The sequence below is a fragment of the Lonchura striata genome, chromosome 13, assembly GCF_046129695.1.
Source record: "Lonchura striata isolate bLonStr1 chromosome 13, bLonStr1.mat, whole genome shotgun sequence".
NCBI classification, from domain to species: Eukaryota; Metazoa; Chordata; class Aves; order Passeriformes; family Estrildidae; genus Lonchura; species Lonchura striata.
Window position 1 is genome coordinate 17,441,903 of NC_134615.1, and position 20,313 is coordinate 17,462,215.

Genomic DNA, 20,313 nt, shown 5'->3' on the forward strand with positions numbered 1-20,313 from the left:
TAAGGTCTTTAAACTGTTAATAGAACAGTTGCCTCCCAGAAGACACAGCGTGTATGGGGACCCACCAGGGAAACACCCCCAGCCCCACCTGAACTCACATGCCACAGGGCTCTCATCATCCGAGGTGACATCGGAGTCAATCAGCTTCTCCTTCACCTTCTCAGTCCTCTCCTTGAAGAGCCTCACCAGCTCCTGGAGCCGGCTGCTGATGGCGGCGCTGCTCAGGCTGGAGGCCGAGCCGCAGCGCCCGGGCGGGCTGTGGGGACACCAGCGGGCACTTCATGCAGGGAGGAAAGGGCAGGGCAGGCTCATGGGATCAGAGAAACCTGGAATGGTTTGGGTTGGAAGGGACCTTAAAGCTCATCTCATTGCAGCCCCCTGCCATGAGCAGGGACACCTTCCACTAGACCAGGTTGCTCCAAGCCCCATCCGGCCTGGCCTTGAACCATGACCCAGTGTTGACCCATTCTTTAACCCACAGCAGCTGAATGAGGATTTACCTGTGCTTATTTGGGTACTGTGTGGTGAGGAGAACACAAAGTGGCATGGCTCCCTCTCCTAAAGGATATTTGGGATCTTCCCACCCCAGCCCCAGGATGTGAGCCCCTGGTGATCAGGAGTCCCTGGCCCTTTACTCACCTTTCCCTCTGCTCCTCCTCCCAGCCCAGCACTCTGCTGGGGGATTGGCTCACCAGCCCCTTGTCCAGAGCATCCTCTGGGAGCAGTCGCTTCCTCCTGCAGACACAAACACAGAGACCAAGGGTTGGCTTGGCTCCTCTCCCTCCTCCCCCTCCCAGGTGTGACCTGTTTTCCATTCCCCCTTCTCCTAATGGGGTCAGTTTCCCCTAATTTTTGGCACTGCCTGGAGTAGTTGGGAGTGAACCCCCCCTGCTCCTTTCCTGCTAAAGCCCTATTTCTCCCTGAGCACCAACAAGCCCTTGGCTCCATGGACATGCAGCCACCTGGCAACTCAATTTAGGTACCTGGCAAGATGCAGGGAGGACAGGCATCACCCCAGTGCCACAGCTTCACATCTCTGCACTTCCAGAGGCAGGCAAGGAAAGTGCAATGCCAGCAATGCCTAGAGCTTGTGTCCTAACACAGCTGGGGGCTCCCTTTGGCACAGATGGATTTCTCAGGGCAAGAAAGGTGTCAGAAGGGAAACTGAATATGAAGATAGCTGTCCCAGCAAAAATCTAGACTGGTTTGCAAACCTGCAGTCAAGCCCAGAACTTTAGCTGTGATGAAGAAATTGTCTCCTGCCACCACAACTGCTGATCCCACTGGCCATGGCACAAAATGTCTCAGTGCTGTGTGTGGAGCAGAAGGCAGGATGCTGAGGGAGGTCATCCTGCCATCACAAATCTCCCAAAGAAATGGGAGTCAAATGGGATTCAAATGCTGTGAACCACCACCTTCAGCCTCACTGGCTCCCAGGTGTGTCCTGCTGGGAGGTGGAACAGGTGAACAAGACTGATGAACCTTCATTTCCCGAGTTTTTACAATTTTATTATTTGCTCCTCCAGGAGCAAAAACTAAAATATCCAAACTATTAAGTGAGAATGACTACAGCACCTGGTTTTCAGCACAGAAAAAATCCCACTTTAGCTTTTATTTTGAATCCTCTGCAAGAGTGACTCTCAGAAAAAAAATCCATCAGCTTCCTCCAGCCTAAATTTTAAAGCTCAGTTTTAATCCTCTCCCTAAGCATAGAATCACTGAGGGGTCTGGATTGGAAGGAACCTTAAAAGACAATTTAGTCCAGCTCCCTGGCATGGGCAGGGCCAAGTAGCTCCAAGCCCCATCCAACCTGGCCTTGAATACTGTGCAGGATGGGGCTTCCACCACTCCCCTGCAAGCTCAAACCCAGGGGGGACACGCTACAGCAAAGATACAAGAAAAAAATTGTTTATTTTTAAGATGCAGGCTCATATCCAGCACATAGACCCTCTGTGCTCTGAATCTGGGAACAGAGACAGGTGGACAACAGACAAATGGAATTTGACCGTGGCCTGGGGATCAAGCCCATCTCCGGGAGGACACACAGACAGGGCCGTCCCTGGCCACAAAAATGTAAACAAAATGTAATTTAAAAACCAGAAACAAGGGGCAAGGCTTTGGCCATCTCCTCTGCTGTGCCCTGGGGTGACACCACTGCCCAAATGTGCTGGGAATGAGCATTTCTCGGGCTGTGTGCCCGCTGGCAGAGCCGTACCTGGGGGAAGCTGCGCCGGGCACCGCCAGCAGCTCGGGGGCTGGCAGCGCTCCGTGCCTGCCCTGGATCTCCACAGCTCGGCCTGGGCTGTCCCCATCCTCCATCTCCACGCTGGGGGAGTCTCCTGCTCCGAGGAGAAGGACAATAATGGCAGTGAGGGGTGCTCCCACACCCCGCGCTGCCCCCAGACGCTGCAGTGTGTGGGAAGCACTCTCCTCCCTCCGTTCCCTTCTGGCCTGGCTCTCCTTTTTCCTAAGCATTTGGAGCATTATTTATCTTTTTATCTTTTTTTTTTTTTTTTTTTTTTCCCAGTTTTTAACACTCTAAGAACTACCATCTGCTGCCCTTCTGCTTGCCCAGCTTGCAGTGATTTCAGCTACTCCATCTGAGTGTTGGGTTCCCGTGGTTTGCAAAACAATGGAGATTAGGATTCCCAGCTGCAGGTGCTATGCAGGAACCCAGGATTTCCAGGAGCAAGCCTGCCCCCCAGGGTGTAGAGATTCTCCTGGTTCTTCTCAATGTAAACATATGGATTGTGACAGCTCTGAACCACACAATGTTTGCTTCTCATGCAGAATAAGACACTATTTAAATAAGCATTAATGGCTTCTTTCTTCTGCAGAGATAATAACTGCTTCCTGCCACAGGCATGGTCAGAAGCAGGAAGGTTGGATGTTTATAGTGGGTAAAGTAAGATGCCAGTTGTCCAAAGGAGAAATGGCACTGGGGACTACCTTGGCCAGACCCCACAGTTGCTTGGCTGTGAAGTGTGATGTCTTTCTTAGCTATTTAACAAAATAAAATTAATTCCTGCAGGATTCCTTCTGTGGGAGGTTTTCACACATCTGAAAGACCCCATGCACCTTCTCCTGCTTCACACTGATGTGAAGCTAGTGGACCAGTGTGGCTTGACTAAATGCCTGAGAAAAGGCCTGTTTGGGTGGCAAAGTTAAAATCTTGTTGCATGTAAGGAAAAGCAGCAGAATTCAGCTTGCTGGTGAAAAACAAAGCAAAGCAAAGCTGCAGAAAAGGCAGAAAGCCATGAACAGCAAACCTCCACCTTCCTCTCCTCTTAGCATGAACAGGCTGCACAAATGCTGGAAAGAAAACTTGTGGTGATATTGCACCCTCTGCCTGCAGGTCCTTCAGGAGAGCTTTTCTGAGCAGCTCTAAACACACAGCATTTGCAAACACTCTCTAGGCTTAGCTAAAAAGTCACACAGTGATGAGGCAGAAGCAGACAAACACATGGATTTTGTCCCCCAGCCTCTGTGCTGCAACACAAAGCGTGCTTTTATTTTTTCTTTAACTCTTCCCCTCCCCAGAAAGCAACAAAAAAGCAACTACTCCAGGAATCCCCCCGCCCTCCCCACGCCCCTCTAGCTACACAAAGCCATCATCAAAGCCAACATCTCTAATACCTAGTGGGGATTGCTCCTCAGTGCAAAAATTGGGGTTGACAAGTCCAGCCTTTGGCTTGCTGGCGCCAGGGCGGGGGGCGCGGGCGGCAGCGGGGGCTCGGGAGCTGGGGACATTGGGGACATTGGGGACATTGGGGACACTGGGGACATTGGGGACATTGGGGACATTGGGGAGCAGCTCCCGAGCCCCGCGGCCGGCAGGGGAGGGGTCCCTGCCAGCCCCTGGCTTGTCCTGCACCAGCCGGTGCAGCTCGACGTCCCGGGCCCGCCTGGCCATGCTGCCAGCAGCCTGCTAGGTGCTTCAAGCAAGGGACAAGGCATCTGCAGCTGCAACAGAACACAGAGAGGTTGGAGAAGGGAGGGCTGCAGCAGGCAGGGATGTGGGGCTGACTGTGCTCCAGGGCTGCCTGCTGCTCACAGGCCTTGCTGGCACTGCTGGCCATCCTAGCACGTGTTTTTGGTGGAGTTATGGAAGGTTAAGGGTTGGAAGGGACCTTAAAGGTCACGTCCCATGGGCAGGGACATCTTCTGCTACTCCAGGTTGCTCAAAGCCTTATCCAGCCTGGCCTTGAGTACTGCCAGGGTTGGGGCATCCACAGCCTCCCTGGGCAACATGTTCTAATATCTCACCACCCTCACCTTGAAAATTTCTTCCTAATAACCTAACCTAAATTCCCCCTCCTTCAATTTTTACTTGTCCTATCACTACAGTTCCTGACAAATCAGCATTTTCTAGAATCGCTGCCCCTCTGCAAGGGCTGCAAGCAGAGAATCTCAGGGGTGAGGGCAAGCCATTCCCTGTGCAACTCCCTGATGCCAGTGGAGTTCTGCCAGGATGTGCCTTTGCTCAGTCAGGCTGCAGTGGGAACTCACCACCTGATTTTCATTACCACCCATTGCTTCCTATAACGTTACATTAAAACGTGTTTTATGCCACTGATTATTTCCCAAAGGGAGAAAAGTGGTAGAGAAAATACTTTTTATCCCTGTACATCCTCCAGCTGAAAGAGAAACTCTTATTTCACATCAGGGATTGCTTAAGCAACAGGACTAAGCATTGTACATTCCGAGCTAGCTCCAGACAATGCCAATATTGCCACTGTGCTGTGCCCACGGGATGTTTTACCCCAGTGAACAGCCCTGCCTGCCCTTGCAGGCCCAAGCTGCAGAGGAGTCAGTTCCCTGCTCCCTGACAGCAGGAAAGGAGAAGTTCAATTCTCCCTCCATCAGGCACCCTGCTTCTCTTCACCCCACTTTGGCATCGTTCTGCTACAGGCTGTACCTTCAGCATCAGCTTCAGCTGTCTCCTCTTCCGCCTTCAAAATGAAAAAAAAAGCCATTTTAAAGAGTAAAAGCCCATTCTGTCAGCAAAAGAACAGACCTTGCAGCTTGACTGGACGCCCCATATCCCTCCTACCACCAGATTCTCAGCTTCCTGTGCAGTGCCCACCCTGTAGGGTGAAAGGAGCCTTCCCTCCAGCCACAGCTACTTCTGCTGTCCCCTCCAGGGATGGGGACACGTCCTGTGCCCAGCCCAGCCTGCTGTCCCTCTTGGAGAAGCCCTGAGCCCCAGCACTTGCAGGGCAGCAAGAGCTCATTGCAGGGAGCCCAAGCAGGGAGCGGGGCCGTACCTGCACAAGGGCACCTTCCAGATTACTTATCTCAGCTTCCTCCAGCTGCTCAAGCCTGAGGGCCTCCTGGGCAAGGCAGGCTTCATCCACACCCTCCTCAGCAAGGAGACAAGGAGGCTGCAGCAGGGGTCTGGAAGGAAGAGAAGAAATACTGCCTGGGAGACCAGGTGAGAGGTGCATAAATAAATCAGGGCATTGTCAGGTATAACAAAAAACTGCAGAGGCAGAAAGATCCAGGCAGAATGTTTCTCCTCCTGTGCATCATTTCTCATATAATTAAAGTGGGCCAAATAAAAAGCCAAAATGCAATTTCCAGGCAAGGCTTTCCCACAAGAACTATTCAAATCCCATGTTTGCCTGTGCAAGACACCACCAGGACATGTAATTCTCGTTTTCCTTCCCGAGCAAGCACAGACCTCAGCTCCAGCATTCTGACAAAGGGGCTCCTAAGATTGATTTTATTGCTTTAATATAACTTCATAACTGAAATAAAAGCACCTCAAGTGTTGCTCTGTGCATTTACCTCTTGATTTGTTCTTTCCTAGCAAGAAATGCAAAGCAGGGATTTGGGATAAGGAGAAGAATTTTAAGAGAGCTAAATACTCTCTTGTTATATTTAATAATTTCCCTCCTTAATATTTAAAATTATGCTCTCTTCAAATGTGATCACAAATCTTTCCATCCTAAACTAGAAAACCTGTTGGTCTCTCTCTGTTTTCCCAATAAACAAACACATTGAAGGATGGAGTAGCATCTCATTCACCCCACAACTGAAGCTCAAGTTTCTATAGTGAAGCTCCAGGACCAGACTTTGATGAAATACAAACATATGGGTTTGACACTGAGTAATCATGTGTTTTCAGCTTCTTCCTGAAAATCTAGCTACTTTAGAGGAATTAACACAGAATAATATTGTAGTACTAGGTAATCCCTAAATGTTTATCTCATATGAAATCAGAGCAAACTACTAATCTGAGCAGGAAGATGTCTCCCAATACCATCTAGACCAAAGTCACCACCTTTCACAAGAACTCGGCTATTTTCTACAACAGGAGAAAAATGTAAAATTGCACCTACTTGTCTGAAGCAGCATTTGCAGACACAACACATAATCCTGTCTTTACATTCAGCTCTGTGACACTCAGAATAATCCCGAGTGCCCTGAATTAATGGATATGGTTGAAATAGCCGGGCCCATCTCCCGGAGCTGGGTGCTCCTGCCTCCCATGAAGGCAAAAGGGGCTGCGGTTGCTACGGGCGGCCGCGATGGAGACGGAGCCCGTGTCACCAGGAGACGCTCCTGTCACCAGGTGCCGCGTCAGCAGCGAGCCCTGGGGGGAGCCGGTTTGCCAAAGCACCCCTCTGGCATGCCATCCCTCCCCATGGCATCCCTCTGGCATGCCATCCCTCCCCATGCCATCCCTCTGGCATGCCATCCCTCCCCATGCCATCCCTCTGGCATGCCATCCCTCCCCATGGCATCCCTCTGGCATGCCATCCCTCCCCATGCCATCCCTCCCCATGGCATCCCTCTGGCATGCCATCCCTCCCCATGCCATCCCTCCCCATGGCATCCCTCTGGCATGCCATCCCTCCCCATGCCATCCCTCCCCATGCCATCCCTGCCCAGCACCTCCATCCCTGCCCAGCACCCCCACCCCTGCCCGGTACCCCCATCCCTTCCTGGCACCCCCATCCCTTCCTGGCACCCCCATCCCTGCCCAGCACCTCCATCCCTGCCCGGCAGCCCCGTCCCTGCCCGGCTGGGAGCTCGGCTCTGCCGTGGGTGTTTCAGCCTCTCCAGCTGCTGAACGCACTTGAAACAAAAGCTGCAATCACGCTCGATTCCAACAAAGCCCTAAAGGCAACGGGAGCCACTCACTCTGCACTCTCCTCCTGCTCCTCCTCTTTCGTATCTTCCTCTTTCCCCTTTTCCTCTTTCTTCTTCTCCTTGTCTTTTTTCCTCTCCTTCTCTTTCTTCCTCTTCTCCTCTTTCTTCTTCACCTCTTCCTTCCTCTCCTCTTCCTCTTTCTTCCTGTCCTCCTCCTCCTTCCTCTCCTCTTCCTCCTCTTTTTTCCTGCCCTCTTCCTCTTTTTTACTGTCCTCCTCCTCCTCTACCTTCCTCTCCTCTTCCTCCTTTTCCCTGTTCTCCTCCTCTGTCTTTCTCTCCTCTTCCTCCTTTTTCCTGCCCTCTTCCTCGTTCTTCCACTCCTCTTCCTCTTTTTTCTTGTCCTCCTCCTCTTGCTTCATCTCCTCCTCCTTTTTCCTGTCCTCTTCCTTTTTCTGCCTCTCTTCTTCCTCCTCTTTCCTGTCCTCCTCTTCTTGCTTCATCTCCTCTTCCTCTTTTCTCCTTTCCTCCTCCTCCTCCTCCTCCTCCTCCTCCTCCTCCTCCTCTTTCTTCCTTTTCTCTTCCTCTTTCTTTCTCTCTTCCTCCTCCTTTTCCTCCTCCTCCTCGGTAGTGTTTGGGGAGCACAAAGACAGTCTGGAAAGGAGAAGCTCATGAGCTGGAGCCCCGAGGTGCATGCGGGGCTCACGCGAGGGGCTCTGCGTGTCCCGCGTTTTCTGGCCGAGCTCTGCTGGGCCAGTGGCTCAGGGCACACCTTGTGCTGAGCAAAGCTGAGCACTGCCTGTGTGGGAGGGGGGAACTGCTGTGCTCACCTGGCTGTGCTGGGCTCAGGGAGCATTTTGGGGTGCTCAGAAACCCTCTGTGAGCCTGCAAGGACCCCTCTCATCCCCCTGCTGCGACACCGCTCACTCCTGGCTCTGAGCACACTGCCCAGCCCTTGGGAATTCCCCAGCAGGGGTTTCTTTTGCAGAACCAAGGGTGAATTACACAGAGACAACTTCCATTTCTGAATGTCATTCCAGTTGCATGCACAACTGCTGGGAACAAGGTCTGAGGCCTCTTGCCTTGGGGCCAAATTCAGCTCCCAGGAGCCCAAGCAGGGCCTCCCTCACCTGTCCTTTGCAGGGCACTGTGAGCATTGCTCCCATGGCTCTGCCACTGCCTGCCCTAACCAGTACTGAGACACCAGAAGAAAAAGACATTTGATCAAGCACCTTTTGGATCCTACTAGGGGATTCCCCCGTTTTTGGAAACAGGCACCTCGGCCACCAGCTCCAGCACCAGCAGTTGCAAGGATGGATGCCCAGGGACAGGCTTGTCCCCTCCCATGGCCACCACACTGGTGACTGGAGAACTGTGGGAATCCAGGACATCCCTCTGGCTGCCCTGGCTGTCTCAGAACCCTGGCAGGGGGCTCAGAGACCCTGGCATGATGTCAAAAACACCTGTGGCTTCAATGTTAGCCCATGGAAAAAACTGCCAACTTTGTATGAGGAATTACAAGCCACAAGGGTTGGAGTAGTGTGATAGTTGAATTAATACAGGGTGAAAAAGTAGAATTTGGGGCTTTTTTGAATGGGGTTCAAGGGGACAAGATGGAGGGATTTGGGTGTGTCCTGACCTTCTTCTCCTTCTTCTTGCCCCCCCTGTCTTGGTGTGATGGTGACAATTTTCTATTGGTTTAAGGTAGAGACACACTGTCCAACATAAAGGATAAGTATTGGCACGTTATTGTAAACATGGCACATGTAGTTTTTGGTATAAAATGTAAATGCTGCCCTAGAGTGCAGACAGAATGCCGTGGCCAAGCTGCTAGACAGAGCTCAGCATGTCAGAGAAAGAATGATATAGATAAGAGAAAATAAACACCCTTGAGAAGCCGACCCTGCACATTCAGACTCCTTCTTTGGCTCTTCAGGCTGGGAAATGAGGACTTTTACACTCTTGGGGTCACCTCGACACCCAGACCCTGAGAGAGAACACACAGACCTTCCCCTCAACAGCATCTGCCTTCCCCTACCTGGTTTCTTCTTCCTGAGGTTCCTCCTGTATGGTGGGAAGGGAACGAGCCTCTGTCTGCAGCTCAGCCCTGTGAGCCCAGGCCATCATCGCTTCATTAAGCTGGCTCTCATCGATCTCTTTCAGCATGAGATGGGTTTCCTCCTGTTCCCCAGGGGCTGCATGAACTGAAACAGGAATGGGGAAATATCGAAGTAGTGTGACCCCCCTGTGCAAGGAATAACGTGCTCTGATTTCATGTTGCAGAAAGCGGAATAAATTGCTTTTATTAAGTTAAATTATATTACATTAATACTCTACTAGAACTATATCATACTAAAAAGATACCCAAGAAAAACCTGTGACTGTCTCCAGACTGTCACGACACAGCTTTGACCCAATTGGCCAATCAATCCCAACAACCATCATTGGTGCCAATTAACAAATTACTCCTTAGTAAACAATCTCCATAAAACATTCCACAGGTTCCAAACAACAGGAACAACCAATAGAGGTAAGAATTGTTTTCTTCTTTCTCTGAGCTTTCTCGCTGCATCTCACAACTTTCCAGGAAACATCCTGGGAGAGAATCATCTCCCTCTGCTCAGAGAATGTGAATACCACAGGGAAAGGGAGGTGAAGTGACAGTAGCACGTTCTCCAGAGGCCAGGGGTCGGGCCAGGGCAGGTCCCAGGTTTGCTGTGCTCCATGGGGCAGTGCTGAAGCAGCTCTCAGCCTGCACAGAGCTGGGCAGCCCTGCTGCCCCTCAGCTGTGCTGCCCAGCTGCCAGAAGGAAGAAGAAAATTCACCATTTTCTGCCAAGCACAGCCAAAACCCCATGAAGGCTTTGGGCAACCTGGTCTAGTGCAAAATGTTCCTGCCCATAACTGGGAGGTTGGAACTGGTTTAGTTTTAAGGGCCCTGCCAACCCAAACCATGCTGTGATTCTATCAAAGCTATAATCCTCTGCACACAGATGAGTGCTGGCTTCCCAGCACGTGTAGCCTCCTCCACCAGCAGTGACCTGGCCCATCTCCAGGCCATGTTTTGTCCCTCCTTGGAATCTGGAAGAGCCCAACACCTTTCCCCTTGTGACCCCCCAGTGAATTTCTGACCTAGCACAGCCCAAGAGCCCTGGGTCTGCAAGACCCAGCCCAGAGCCCAGATCGAGCACCACGTCCTGTCCAGCCTGAGCACTCTCCCAGGCAAGGAACATCCCACAGCTCTTCCCAGCATCACTGGGGCAAAACCCATGGCAGGTTCCTGGGGGCTGTAGGCCAGCTGCAGAGTGAGCAGTCTGACCCATGAGGAGCCCTCTCCAAGTCCCAGGGGTATCCATCCTACCACATCAGGCTCACACCAGAGAAACAGGAGGAGGAAGCACATCCGCTTGCTGTAAAACCAGTTTATTTTGAGGTCTGCCTGACAGCAAAACCTAATGCCCACAGCAAAGCTAATAGGAAACGTGCAAACTGAACTACAGAAAGGCAGGAAACCCATGCAGTGTCCTATCTGTGGCTTATTTACCCACCCCATGGTGTCCACAATGCCTTTAACCCATTCCCTCTGGATCTCCATTAATTAATACATGGGACAGCAATCAGGGAAATGGCTTTTAAAGCACACCATGGCTTTTGGATACATTATATGAAAATGTGGTAAATACTGAAACTGCGTCCTGGTACAAGCAAGATTGATTATGAACATGGGATGGATCTCAGGGCGGTCTCTTGGCTCACAACTCATTGTTACAGTTGCCTGGATGGTCCCAGAGAGATGCAACAGTGAGAGAGATCTTAACCTGGCCTGTCAATCCATCTGGGGGCTTATTCAAAATATGGAAAAAAGCTTTTTACCAAGGTCTGTAAGGACAAGGAGCAACAGTTTTAAACTGACAGAGGGGACATTCATATTGGACATAAGGAAGGAATAGTGTACTGTGGCTGCCCCATCCCTGGAAGTGTTCAAGGCCAGGTTGGACAGGGCCTGGAGCAACCTTGTCTAATGGACAATGTCTCTGCCCAGGACAGGGAAGTTGGGCTAGATCATCTTCAAAGGTCGCTCACAACCCAAACCAGTCTGCTGCTCCAAGGTCTGTGTCTAAAACCTGGGGTGTAGGGGCTCCCAGTCCCTGAGCCCAGTGTGCCTGCACTGGCCATGCCTGCCTGCAACCCCTGGGCTGGAGACAGCCCCTGGAATCCCCTCCCTGCTGGGACATCCTGCTGCTGTGTCGCCCTGTTCTATTGAGAGTTTTAAAGTTCTTCTAAAAGTTCCTATGCCTTCTGATATTTACATATTTCAACTGAGTTTTCTCATGCATGTTCATATAAATAATGATTCTTTTGCATTCTTATTTGTGAGTGGAGAGAATTGATGGACTGTTGGTTTGACCAGTGCGGTTGGAAAGGTGGCAATTTCATCCTCCAATCCACTATCACATTTACTACTGTATATATACTGGAGTCAGAAAATAAAGTTTGCTTTTTTAGGTTCTTTTTCTTTCCTTTTACATCTAACCTGCTTCTGTGAGTTATTTTGTGTCACAGTGTGACACTGCTGCAGTCAGTGCTGCATCCATGGAGCTGTGATTGTCCATGGAGGGAGCAGCTATAGTTGGAGGTAAGGAGAGTTTGGGGTAAATTCTCTTAGAGCCTGGGCAAATCTGTTTAACCATTAACTCCAACCTATTCACCTAGAGATTAACCTCACCCACCTGATTTGCTGCTGCAAATCAGAGCCCTTTCCACTTGCTGGGAGGAAACACTCAGTTTTGGAAGAAAAGCAACAAGGAGCTGACAAGAGCTTCAGGAGGTTTGTAACATTACACCTCAGCGGCAGAAGCTGACTCAAAGAAGCCTGAAGATTTCAGCTGGGGGTCTCAGGGTGAATATTCAGATGTTGTGGGGGCAATGAGAGGGCCAGGAGTGCTGGGAGACTGCAGCAAAAATCTTTCTGCCAATGAGGTGTCCCAAGTGATGCCTTTCTACCATCCTGTAAATTATGGCTCCCATCTCATAGAGACCATCCTGCAAAACCAGTAGCTCCAAATCCCAGAGCAAAGAGGGAGCCAAGTGGGACAGCCCTGAGTCCCTGTGCCAGCCTTGGGTCCCCACTGCCCCAGCTGGGATGGAGCTAGACACCATTTGCAGATTCCCCTTTGCTTTGCCTCCCCAGCTGTGCTTTCTCCTCAGGTTGGTCTCATTTGGGTGTGGGAAGGGCTGGTTGGCCACGGTCTTCATTTTCCATTTGTTTCAGAGGCGCTAAGCCCCTTTGCCCCCTGAAACAAAAGGAGAAGGAAAACATTAATGAGCGTGCTGCAGTTTGGTGCAAGGGCAGATCTCTTGCTTGACCCAATCATTCCCTTCCTTGGGCAGCTTAAGTGACCTGGAGAGGCCGCAAGGCACCAAAGCCAGCTGGGCACCGAGGCTGTGCTCACCCAGAACATGCAGCAGCATCCCTGGCTTGGCCTCTTCCCGAGGTCCATGGCAGCACACAGGCCTCCAGGTTGTACAAACACATGGAGAAATGCCTTCCCCCAGGATTTCCCTCTCTGAGGTTCTGCCAAGGGGCTGTTGGCCTGTGGGAGCAACTTCCCAGCATATCCCTGAGGGGCTTGCATTTTCCATGTGCCTCAACTGTCCCTGCTCCCATCAGTAGCCCCCATAGCCCAACCAGCCACTCCTTTCAAGGGACAGCACTTGCACAAGGCTGTGTAACCTGCCCAGACCATCCACAGAGGCAGCTGTGGCTCTGCATTCTGTCCAGCATCCCCCAAAGTGGCTGCAGTGGGGAGCCAAGCCCCCCTGCCTGCAGAGCTGGTGCTTGGCCCCCTCCATGGGCACACAGCAGTGTGAACCCTGCAGGTTTTCCCACAGCCATGCAGATTCCATTCTAAGACATCCAATCCCAGCATTTTGTTTTCCTGGGGTACCTTCCTAGACACCTCACAGCAGGCAAACACCAAAGGAGAGAAAGTAAGCAGCGGGTTTGAATTCCCTTGTAATTCTTTGATCAAATCCCTCCAGCTCCAGCACAGCTCAGGACAGACCTTGATATCAGCACTAACCTCAAAACCCAGGACCTGAGGATGTGGGATCTGCACTTGGACACTCCCTCAGCCTGAGTTTTACCAAGCCCATGCCACAGCTCAGCAACAGCTCCCTCATCTCAAGTGTCAACAACCTCCCACGGCTTCCCTGGGGGATTCCAGGGGTTCCTGAGCTGGCCCAGGACAGACCAGGAGATAAAAGATGCCCGTGACCCCTCTTCCCAGTAACCCAAGCCAATAACAAGCTTGGCAGTCAAACCACCATGAAGAAATGGAGCCATCACTTACTTTGTTCCACAGGACTTGGGGTTGCTGTGGCCACTCCCTGCCAAGAGGAGAAGGGAACCATGAGACACTGCTCATTTTCAGTAACCCTTAAATTTTACCCTCAATGCCCTCTTTTACCCTAAATACCCCATTTTTGTGGCAAGTTGTATGGCTTGGCTATGGGCACAAGCATCCCCACACTCAATGGTACAGAGCAGGAGCACAACAGTGAGTTTGCCTGGGGGCCAGGGAAGAAAAGGAGAGCTATGTAAAGCTCCTGCTGCTTCTTCTTAGAGCTGGGGCCACGCCTGCATGAGATGCCAGAGCCTGGACACCAGCCAGTGCTGCACAGAAAGGCAAGGAAACAGTAAAGAAAGCACATGCTATGGGCTCTCCTGCTGCTTAGGAGCCAAAACCTGGCTTTCATCAGCTAAGCAGATCATGGGGACTTGTTCTCTTGACAGAACTTGGTAAGAGCCCAAAGCACAGCAGGTCCCAGCACTGATCTAGCGGCATTTGCAGGGCAGGGGACGCCCTGCTCGTCAGGGATGTGGCATTCCCGTGCTCTTTCCCTATCCATCACACAGCCTACCTGAGTGTCCTGCTTCTCCCTGGTCACCGGCTGTGGCATCACCTTCTCCAGCCCCTGGACAAACCAGCTGAACATCCTGGAGACGAGAACCCCCTGTTAGAAGCGGCAGCCAGACCTTACCCCCAGCACCAGCCGTGTCTCTGGCAGCAGAGCTGGCTGAAGGTGGCACCGCGGTTACCTGAGCCCGTCCGCAGCCGCGGCCCGGGCGCTCAGCGCGGCCCCCGGGCCCGCCGCCGCCTCCTCTGCCGCCGGCGCGCTGGGCTGAGACCTGGCCTGGGTTTTAGTGCCCTCCGTGCCTGCTCAGGGTCATTCGAAAGAAGGAGGATTGGCAATGGAGCTGTCATAAATGGTTGGGAAGTGGAGCAAGCCAGGAAGGGTCACCTCCCGCAGAGGGACAGGCTTTGGGGGCTTCCCTGGCAGCCTGCCCGGGGAGGAGATGGGGGGCAGAAGATGTGTAGGGCTCTTTCCTGCCCGGGGAGGAGATGGGGGGCAGAAGATGTGTAGGGCTCTTTCCTGCCCGGGGAGGAGATGGGGGGCAGAAGATGTGTAGGGCTCTTTCCTGCCCGAGGAGGACACGGGCAGTCCGGGACAGGAGCTGTGTAGGGGCTGTGCCGTGATGCCGGGACCCGTGTCTCCACCCCTGGGAGCCGTGTCCCCACCCTTCCCGGCACAGAGGGGATCCTGGCCATGGGGACGAGGGCAGCCCAGCCCAGCCCAGCCGCAGCGGGGCCATCAGCAGCACGGGGGACGCGGATCGCTCACCTTCCACCGCGCCCTCGCTCCTCTCCTTCGGCTCTGTCTGCAGAGGGACAGAGGGACAGAGGCAGAGCACTGCCTGCGGCCTCAGCCACCCCAGGTGGACATGTCCCCACCGCAAGAGGACCCACATGCTCAGCCCCACACACCACCCGCTCTGGTTTCAGCCCCACTGCCGTGTCCACAACCACTTAACCCAGACACCAGGGCCGCTGACACCAACCCGTCAGTCCCAAATGAAGCACCCTCCCTGCATCAGGGTTAAGGAACCCAGAGGTCTCCTTTTGCTCTGCCGGATTTCCTCGGCTTTTCCTCCCCAAGGTCCCAGCTGGGGTGTGCAGGAGGATGAAGGCAGGGAGTTCGCCCCACTCTCATCTCTGCCCGGTAGCCCCGCTCTTGCCAAGCCTGGCAGCGCTCACCTCCGGCTTTTTCATCCCCTCCGGCTGCGGCAGAATCCTCTCGAAGCCCTGTGACAGCCAGCTGAGCACCCGTGTTCCTGCCCTGCGGGGACAGCGCCGCGCTCGGGGAGCTCATCCTGCGCCCTCCTGCCCTCCCGCATCCCCCCAAGCCTCGCTGGGCACCCACCACTCCTCCGGGGCGGTCTCCGGCTCGCCCTCGGAGACATCCTCCTCGGCATCGAAGGGAGTGATCTCTGCAGGGAGAGCGCTGCTGTGGGCATGGGGGATCAGCACTGCTGGGAGCCTCAGGTGCCCCATCAGCCAGCGCAAGGGGACAATAGTGCCCGCATCACTGGGGAGGTGGCATGTGGGAGTCCCGGGATGCTGCAAACTACAAACTCCCAGCTCTCCTTACCCAGACCATCGTCATCCTCATTCCCAAGGTCCTGGACCTCTGTCTGAAAAGGCAAACATATTGTCTGAAAACCTGACAGCCCGAGAGAGGGATCACCCCACTGAGTGGGGAGGGAAACCTGCCCTTTCCCCAGGGGTGGATGAAGGTTAAAACCCATGCAGGGCTGGTTTAGTGCTCCCAGTTAGCACTGGGAGAGTGGTAAGAAGGAAAAAAGAAGAAAAGGTAAAAAGAGGTAGAAGCTCAAATACACCAAAGCTGTTACAGTGAGCTGATGGGCACTCTATTTCCCCTTCCCCGGGACCCTGTGACTCCGATCAAGATAACCTTGGACCCCTCCTTCCTGCCCCAACGGGGTTGGTGGAGAGCCAGGGAAGCCCACCCTGTCCAAAATCTATATAGACCCCTGACATTTCCTGTTCGTCCTCTTTTGCCCCGCTCTCCACATGGACATCACAGAATAAAGAGAGCTGAACCAACATATCTGGGATAAGAACCTCTTTTGGAAATCTTTGCCGTCTCCTGATATTCCTCCCCTCACAGCCTCGGACCTCTGGGCTAGCCTGATATTCAGGGGGCTGTGCGAAGGGGGGAATGTCACAAAGCATTTCCCAGATGTGTCTCCTACCTCATCAGCAATGTCGATGCTTGTCTCGAAGCTCTTCCCAAGTGCCTGCAGCCCTGGGGCTGGGGCTGGCTGGGGCATCACCTTTTCCAGCCCATGGGAGAGCCAGGAGAGCACACTGCTCCCCACACTGCCAGGGAAAGGTGTGAGTCAAGCTGGGGACACCATCCAAGGCATCCAGCCCCCAACATAAAGCAAAATCCCGAGCAAACCGTGCACAGAGGGTGCAGGAGCCATACCTGTCAAACACAGAACCTGAGTCCTCAGAAACCACAAAAGTCACTTTCTTTTCTGTTTCTTCAATAGCAGCAGGGGAAAATAAGGCAAGCTCCTATCACCACTCTGGCAGCCCCAGGAGGCCAGGCAGGAGTGGGACAGGCGGGTAAAGGAGCACTGATGTGCAGCCAGCGTGGGGCTTACCCTCAGTGCGTGCCCGCTCTGCAGCATCTGTGGGGCCACCGGCCTTTCCTGTTGGTGCCTTCAGGGCAAAAGGCAGGAGGTGTCAGAGAATGAGGCACAGGGGACACTGTCCCTGTTCAGAGGTGGCTGCAAACCCCAGGGACTCCCCATCCTCCTGCTGCTTCCCAGCAGCTCAGAGTAGGAATGCATCCTGGCCCCCATCCCTCCTGGGGATGCTGCAGTGCTGGGGATGGATGCAGAGGCACCAGGCACCTCTCATCGTGCTCGTGGTGTCCCCATCACCACCCAGGTTGGCTCCCTGCTCACCTGAGCTGGCTGCAGCTCCTGCACAGGGGTCTCCTCTGTCACATGGGGCACCGGGGGCTGGGGGACCACCCGGTCAATCCAGCCCATCATCCCGCTGGCTGTGGGCAGCGCCGAGGGGTGTCCAGCTGGCAGGAGCCCAGCAGCAGGGCTGCACACTGCCCAGGGAACACCAGCTGCTCACTGAGCTGTCTCCTGAGCAGCTCCTTGGTGTCCTTCCGTCTCCACGTCCTGCTTGGGAAACATGGCACTGCAGCACAGGCAGGGCACACCCAGCTCAACCCCTCATCCCTCACTGCACTGTGAGCAAACTAAATGCTCTATTTTATTCTCACCATCTCAGTTAAACTTGCTTTTCCTGAAGGTAGCTTCCTCCTTTTCCTGAAGGTAGCTAGATGTTTCATTTTCACACCTGTCCTGCCTAGGAAGCCATTGCAGATAGATCACAGAAGCTGTGATGCTCTGCTCAGGTTCCTCTACTCTGCCCATCATTTTTCATTTGAGGGAAGCTGAACAGTAATTTGAACAGAATTTTTTTATGAGGAAGTTCATGTCCAAACACACACATCCCCTCTTTCTGCTCCTACAAAACAACTCTGCTCCACCACCTTTCAGCCACACCCCAGGGACACGGTGGCTGCTGGGGCAGGTACCTGCTGGGGGCTCTGGCAAGGGCAGCAAAGGCATCCAGCAGTGGCTGCTGTGGTGTTGATAGGGTAGGTAAAAGTAAGATGTTGCAGAGCAGGGATTCAACTGTCCAAGCCCTGGCTGCTTGGTCTTTTTGGGTCCCTTCCTTTCCTTTGTGAAGCAGCTCCAGGCTGGGATACGGCACCAGTGAGCCAAGTGATGCTGCACATTCCCCTTCTTAGGTGCTGAACAAGAGCTGGGGGCTCTCATCCAGCTCAAACTGGGGGCTGCACTTGCTGCTGCTCCTCTGAAGGGCTGCGCTCTGCCCAAAATAATCCTCTAAATATACTCCACTCTGCCCAAAAGGAAGGCTCAGGAGCACCTCAGACAGCCCTGAGGTGACAGCTGTGAAGGGCAAAAGAAAGCAGATCCCTGAGCTCCTTCCAGCCCAGCACAGGAGTTTCAATCCCAGTTACACACATGATCCCAGTCCCACATGCAGCAGGTAGAGACTGGAAGCTGCTCAGCACTGGCCCTTTGAATTAACCCCTCATGCAGCTTTCAGGCATGCAGGACATCTTCAGTTCCCTTGAGATGGCTCGCTGGGGGCTCTCCAAAGCCTGGCTCCTTAAATCTAGGCTGGGGTTTGCAGGAAGGGTGATGTGTGTCCTCAGCCCTGTGCTTGCCTGCACCATGCACTCTCCCAGAGACTCCCATACCCCACAGCTGGACACAGCGGCTGCAAAACACTCCTGAGGCCTGACAGCCAGAAACCAATTAAATTACCTTGTATCTCACTGGGTACAAGGGATTAAGGAGCTGAGAATGCCCTGGGAACAGCAAAGAAAAGCTGCCAGTGCTGTGCAGCAGAGGCATTTCCACCCATGCTTTGGCACTCTCACAGGTCCCACAGAAACCCAGGGTCCACGTACACAACTGAGCCCAAACAATCCTGGAGAAAACCCCCTGAGGCTGCAGCAAGCCATCTTTGTCAGCCAAGGGCTTCTCCCTCGACATGAGCTTGTGCAGCTGTAAAAGCCTGGACCAACCATATCCCTGTCCTTGGTCTGGGAAAGAAAGCAGAGGGCAGAGGCTGTTCCTCTGCCAGGTCTGAACAAAAAATAAGCAGAAACATTTGTGGGTCCCCACAAAACTAGCTGCTGAAAGAAATAGGAATAAGTATCCAGGATTTGCATACAATGACACAAAAGAGTTGGTGGCCTTGTGCATCCTGCTGCATTGCAGGCATCCAGTGGTGCCACCACCGATTGTGGCAGCTCCTTTTGCCAGCCAGCAAAGGGCCTTAGTCTCATTTCTAAGAGCAAGAAGGGCACAGACCCCAGCCTCATTTGGAGCAGGGAACACCGTGGCCTTTCCTTCCCCCCAGCAGCTGATCAATGCTCCCCATTACCCAGCCCTCGCAGCATCTCTCCTGATGGACCGGCACAGCTCATCCTCCGCTCTTTCGGATCACCAACCCCCCTGTGATGTGAGAGGTGGCCCTGCAAAGATCCCAGCCACGTCCCTTGCCTCCCTCGCTGCCACTTACCCCCGCAGCTCAGCACTGCCTCCCTGGGAAGCCACCCCTGGGGTGTGTGGGCTCCCTTGGCCACTGCAGCTCGCCACTGACCCCCCCATCCCACCTCAATCGGCTCAGGGCTCTGTGAGGATTAGCCCTGTGCTGCCTGCAAATGGGATTACTGGCACCCAGCTGTCCTGAGTGCCCTGGCTTCCAGCAGCCAGCCTGGTTTAGGTGCAGAGTGCTGCAAAATAAACCCCAAAATCAAACAGGTTTGAGCATGCTCCAAATCCCTGGAGCCACCAAAGCTACCCCAGGCACTCACCGGCAGCGCTGTGGGGAAGGCAGTCGTCTCACCCAAGTGCAGGTGGGTGCAGGATGTGCAGAGCAGCAGCAGTGGAGCTGCTGAACCCCGTGGGGTGACACAAGGTGATGTGCCAAGGGTGCTCCACCCACAGCTCTGCTCCAGCTCCAGAGCGACGACAGCAAATCTGTGCTGGGTTGGGCTAAGCCTCCCCTTGCTGAGCCTGCCAATTGCTGCTTGATCCGTTTACCTCCAGCCCTGCACGACTGCCAGCCTTTCCCACTGCCCCTAATCCTGGCCACAGTGACACCCTGGAATCCAGGTACCAGCATGGCTTCTCTGCCCCATGTCCAGCCTGTTTCTGCACCCCAGAGCTCCCTGGAGCAGCGCTGGAGCTCCCTGACCTGCTTCCTCCTTCCCTGGCTCCATGGGTGTCTCCATCCTGGTGGGCAACAAGTACCCATCGTGCCTGGCCCTGGCATCTCTGCAGTGGGCTCCTCTCTTGCTATCACAGCATGGGGGATGCAAAACAAACCCTCAGGAGAAGCTTGAACAGTTGAATGTGGGGCTGGGATCCCAGAGCACAACATGCAGCAGCTTCTGCCCCCTGAACAGCTGCTCCTTTCTGGCAGGAAGAGAATCCTGTCTGCTCCTGCCCTGAAGCTCCCAGGGAGGAATTTTGCCCTGGGGAGGGATCATTCTAATTCTAGCAGGGGCAAACACACTCAGCATACTCTGCTTGTGTTTGCTTTTGGCCCCTGGAAGCCTGCTCGTACCCTGCATCTTCTGGTTACCAGGAAGATGAACCATCAATTGTACTTCAAAAAAGTTCAGGGGAAAGAAAACATGAAAAAAAAAACCAAAAAAACCCAAGCAGAGCCAGACACAGCACAAAGACAGATGAGGAGGCAGTGCTTGGCACATGGCCTCC

The 20,313-nt window shown here is 53.5% G+C and overlaps 1 protein-coding gene across 1 annotated transcript in view; it reads right to left on the reverse strand.

The window, feature by feature from the left end:
* CNGB1 (cyclic nucleotide gated channel subunit beta 1) overlaps window positions 1-19,753 on the reverse strand; it is a 31,322-nt gene extending 11,569 nt beyond the window's left edge. Inside the window, exons 1-18 of the mRNA XM_077786242.1 lie at window positions 19,404-19,753; window positions 16,936-17,163; window positions 16,630-16,687; window positions 16,449-16,506; window positions 16,213-16,339; window positions 15,588-15,630; window positions 15,360-15,426; window positions 15,194-15,275; window positions 14,781-14,817; window positions 14,197-14,314; window positions 13,929-14,094; window positions 7,150-7,682; window positions 5,083-5,397; window positions 4,919-4,952; window positions 3,637-3,928; window positions 2,216-2,339; window positions 640-735; window positions 99-256 (exon numbers count right to left, since the gene is read on the reverse strand). Coding sequence (XP_077642368.1) covers window positions 99-256; window positions 640-735; window positions 2,216-2,339; window positions 3,637-3,928; window positions 4,919-4,952; window positions 5,083-5,397; window positions 7,150-7,682; window positions 13,929-14,094; window positions 14,197-14,314; window positions 14,781-14,817; window positions 15,194-15,275; window positions 15,360-15,426; window positions 15,588-15,630; window positions 16,213-16,339; window positions 16,449-16,506; window positions 16,630-16,687; window positions 16,936-17,025 — 2,398 coding nt within the window. The 5' untranslated portion in view covers window positions 17,026-17,163; window positions 19,404-19,753. The remainder of the gene's footprint in view (window positions 1-98; window positions 257-639; window positions 736-2,215; window positions 2,340-3,636; window positions 3,929-4,918; window positions 4,953-5,082; window positions 5,398-7,149; window positions 7,683-13,928; window positions 14,095-14,196; window positions 14,315-14,780; window positions 14,818-15,193; window positions 15,276-15,359; window positions 15,427-15,587; window positions 15,631-16,212; window positions 16,340-16,448; window positions 16,507-16,629; window positions 16,688-16,935; window positions 17,164-19,403) is intronic.
* Window positions 19,754-20,313: the final 560 nt, after the last annotated feature.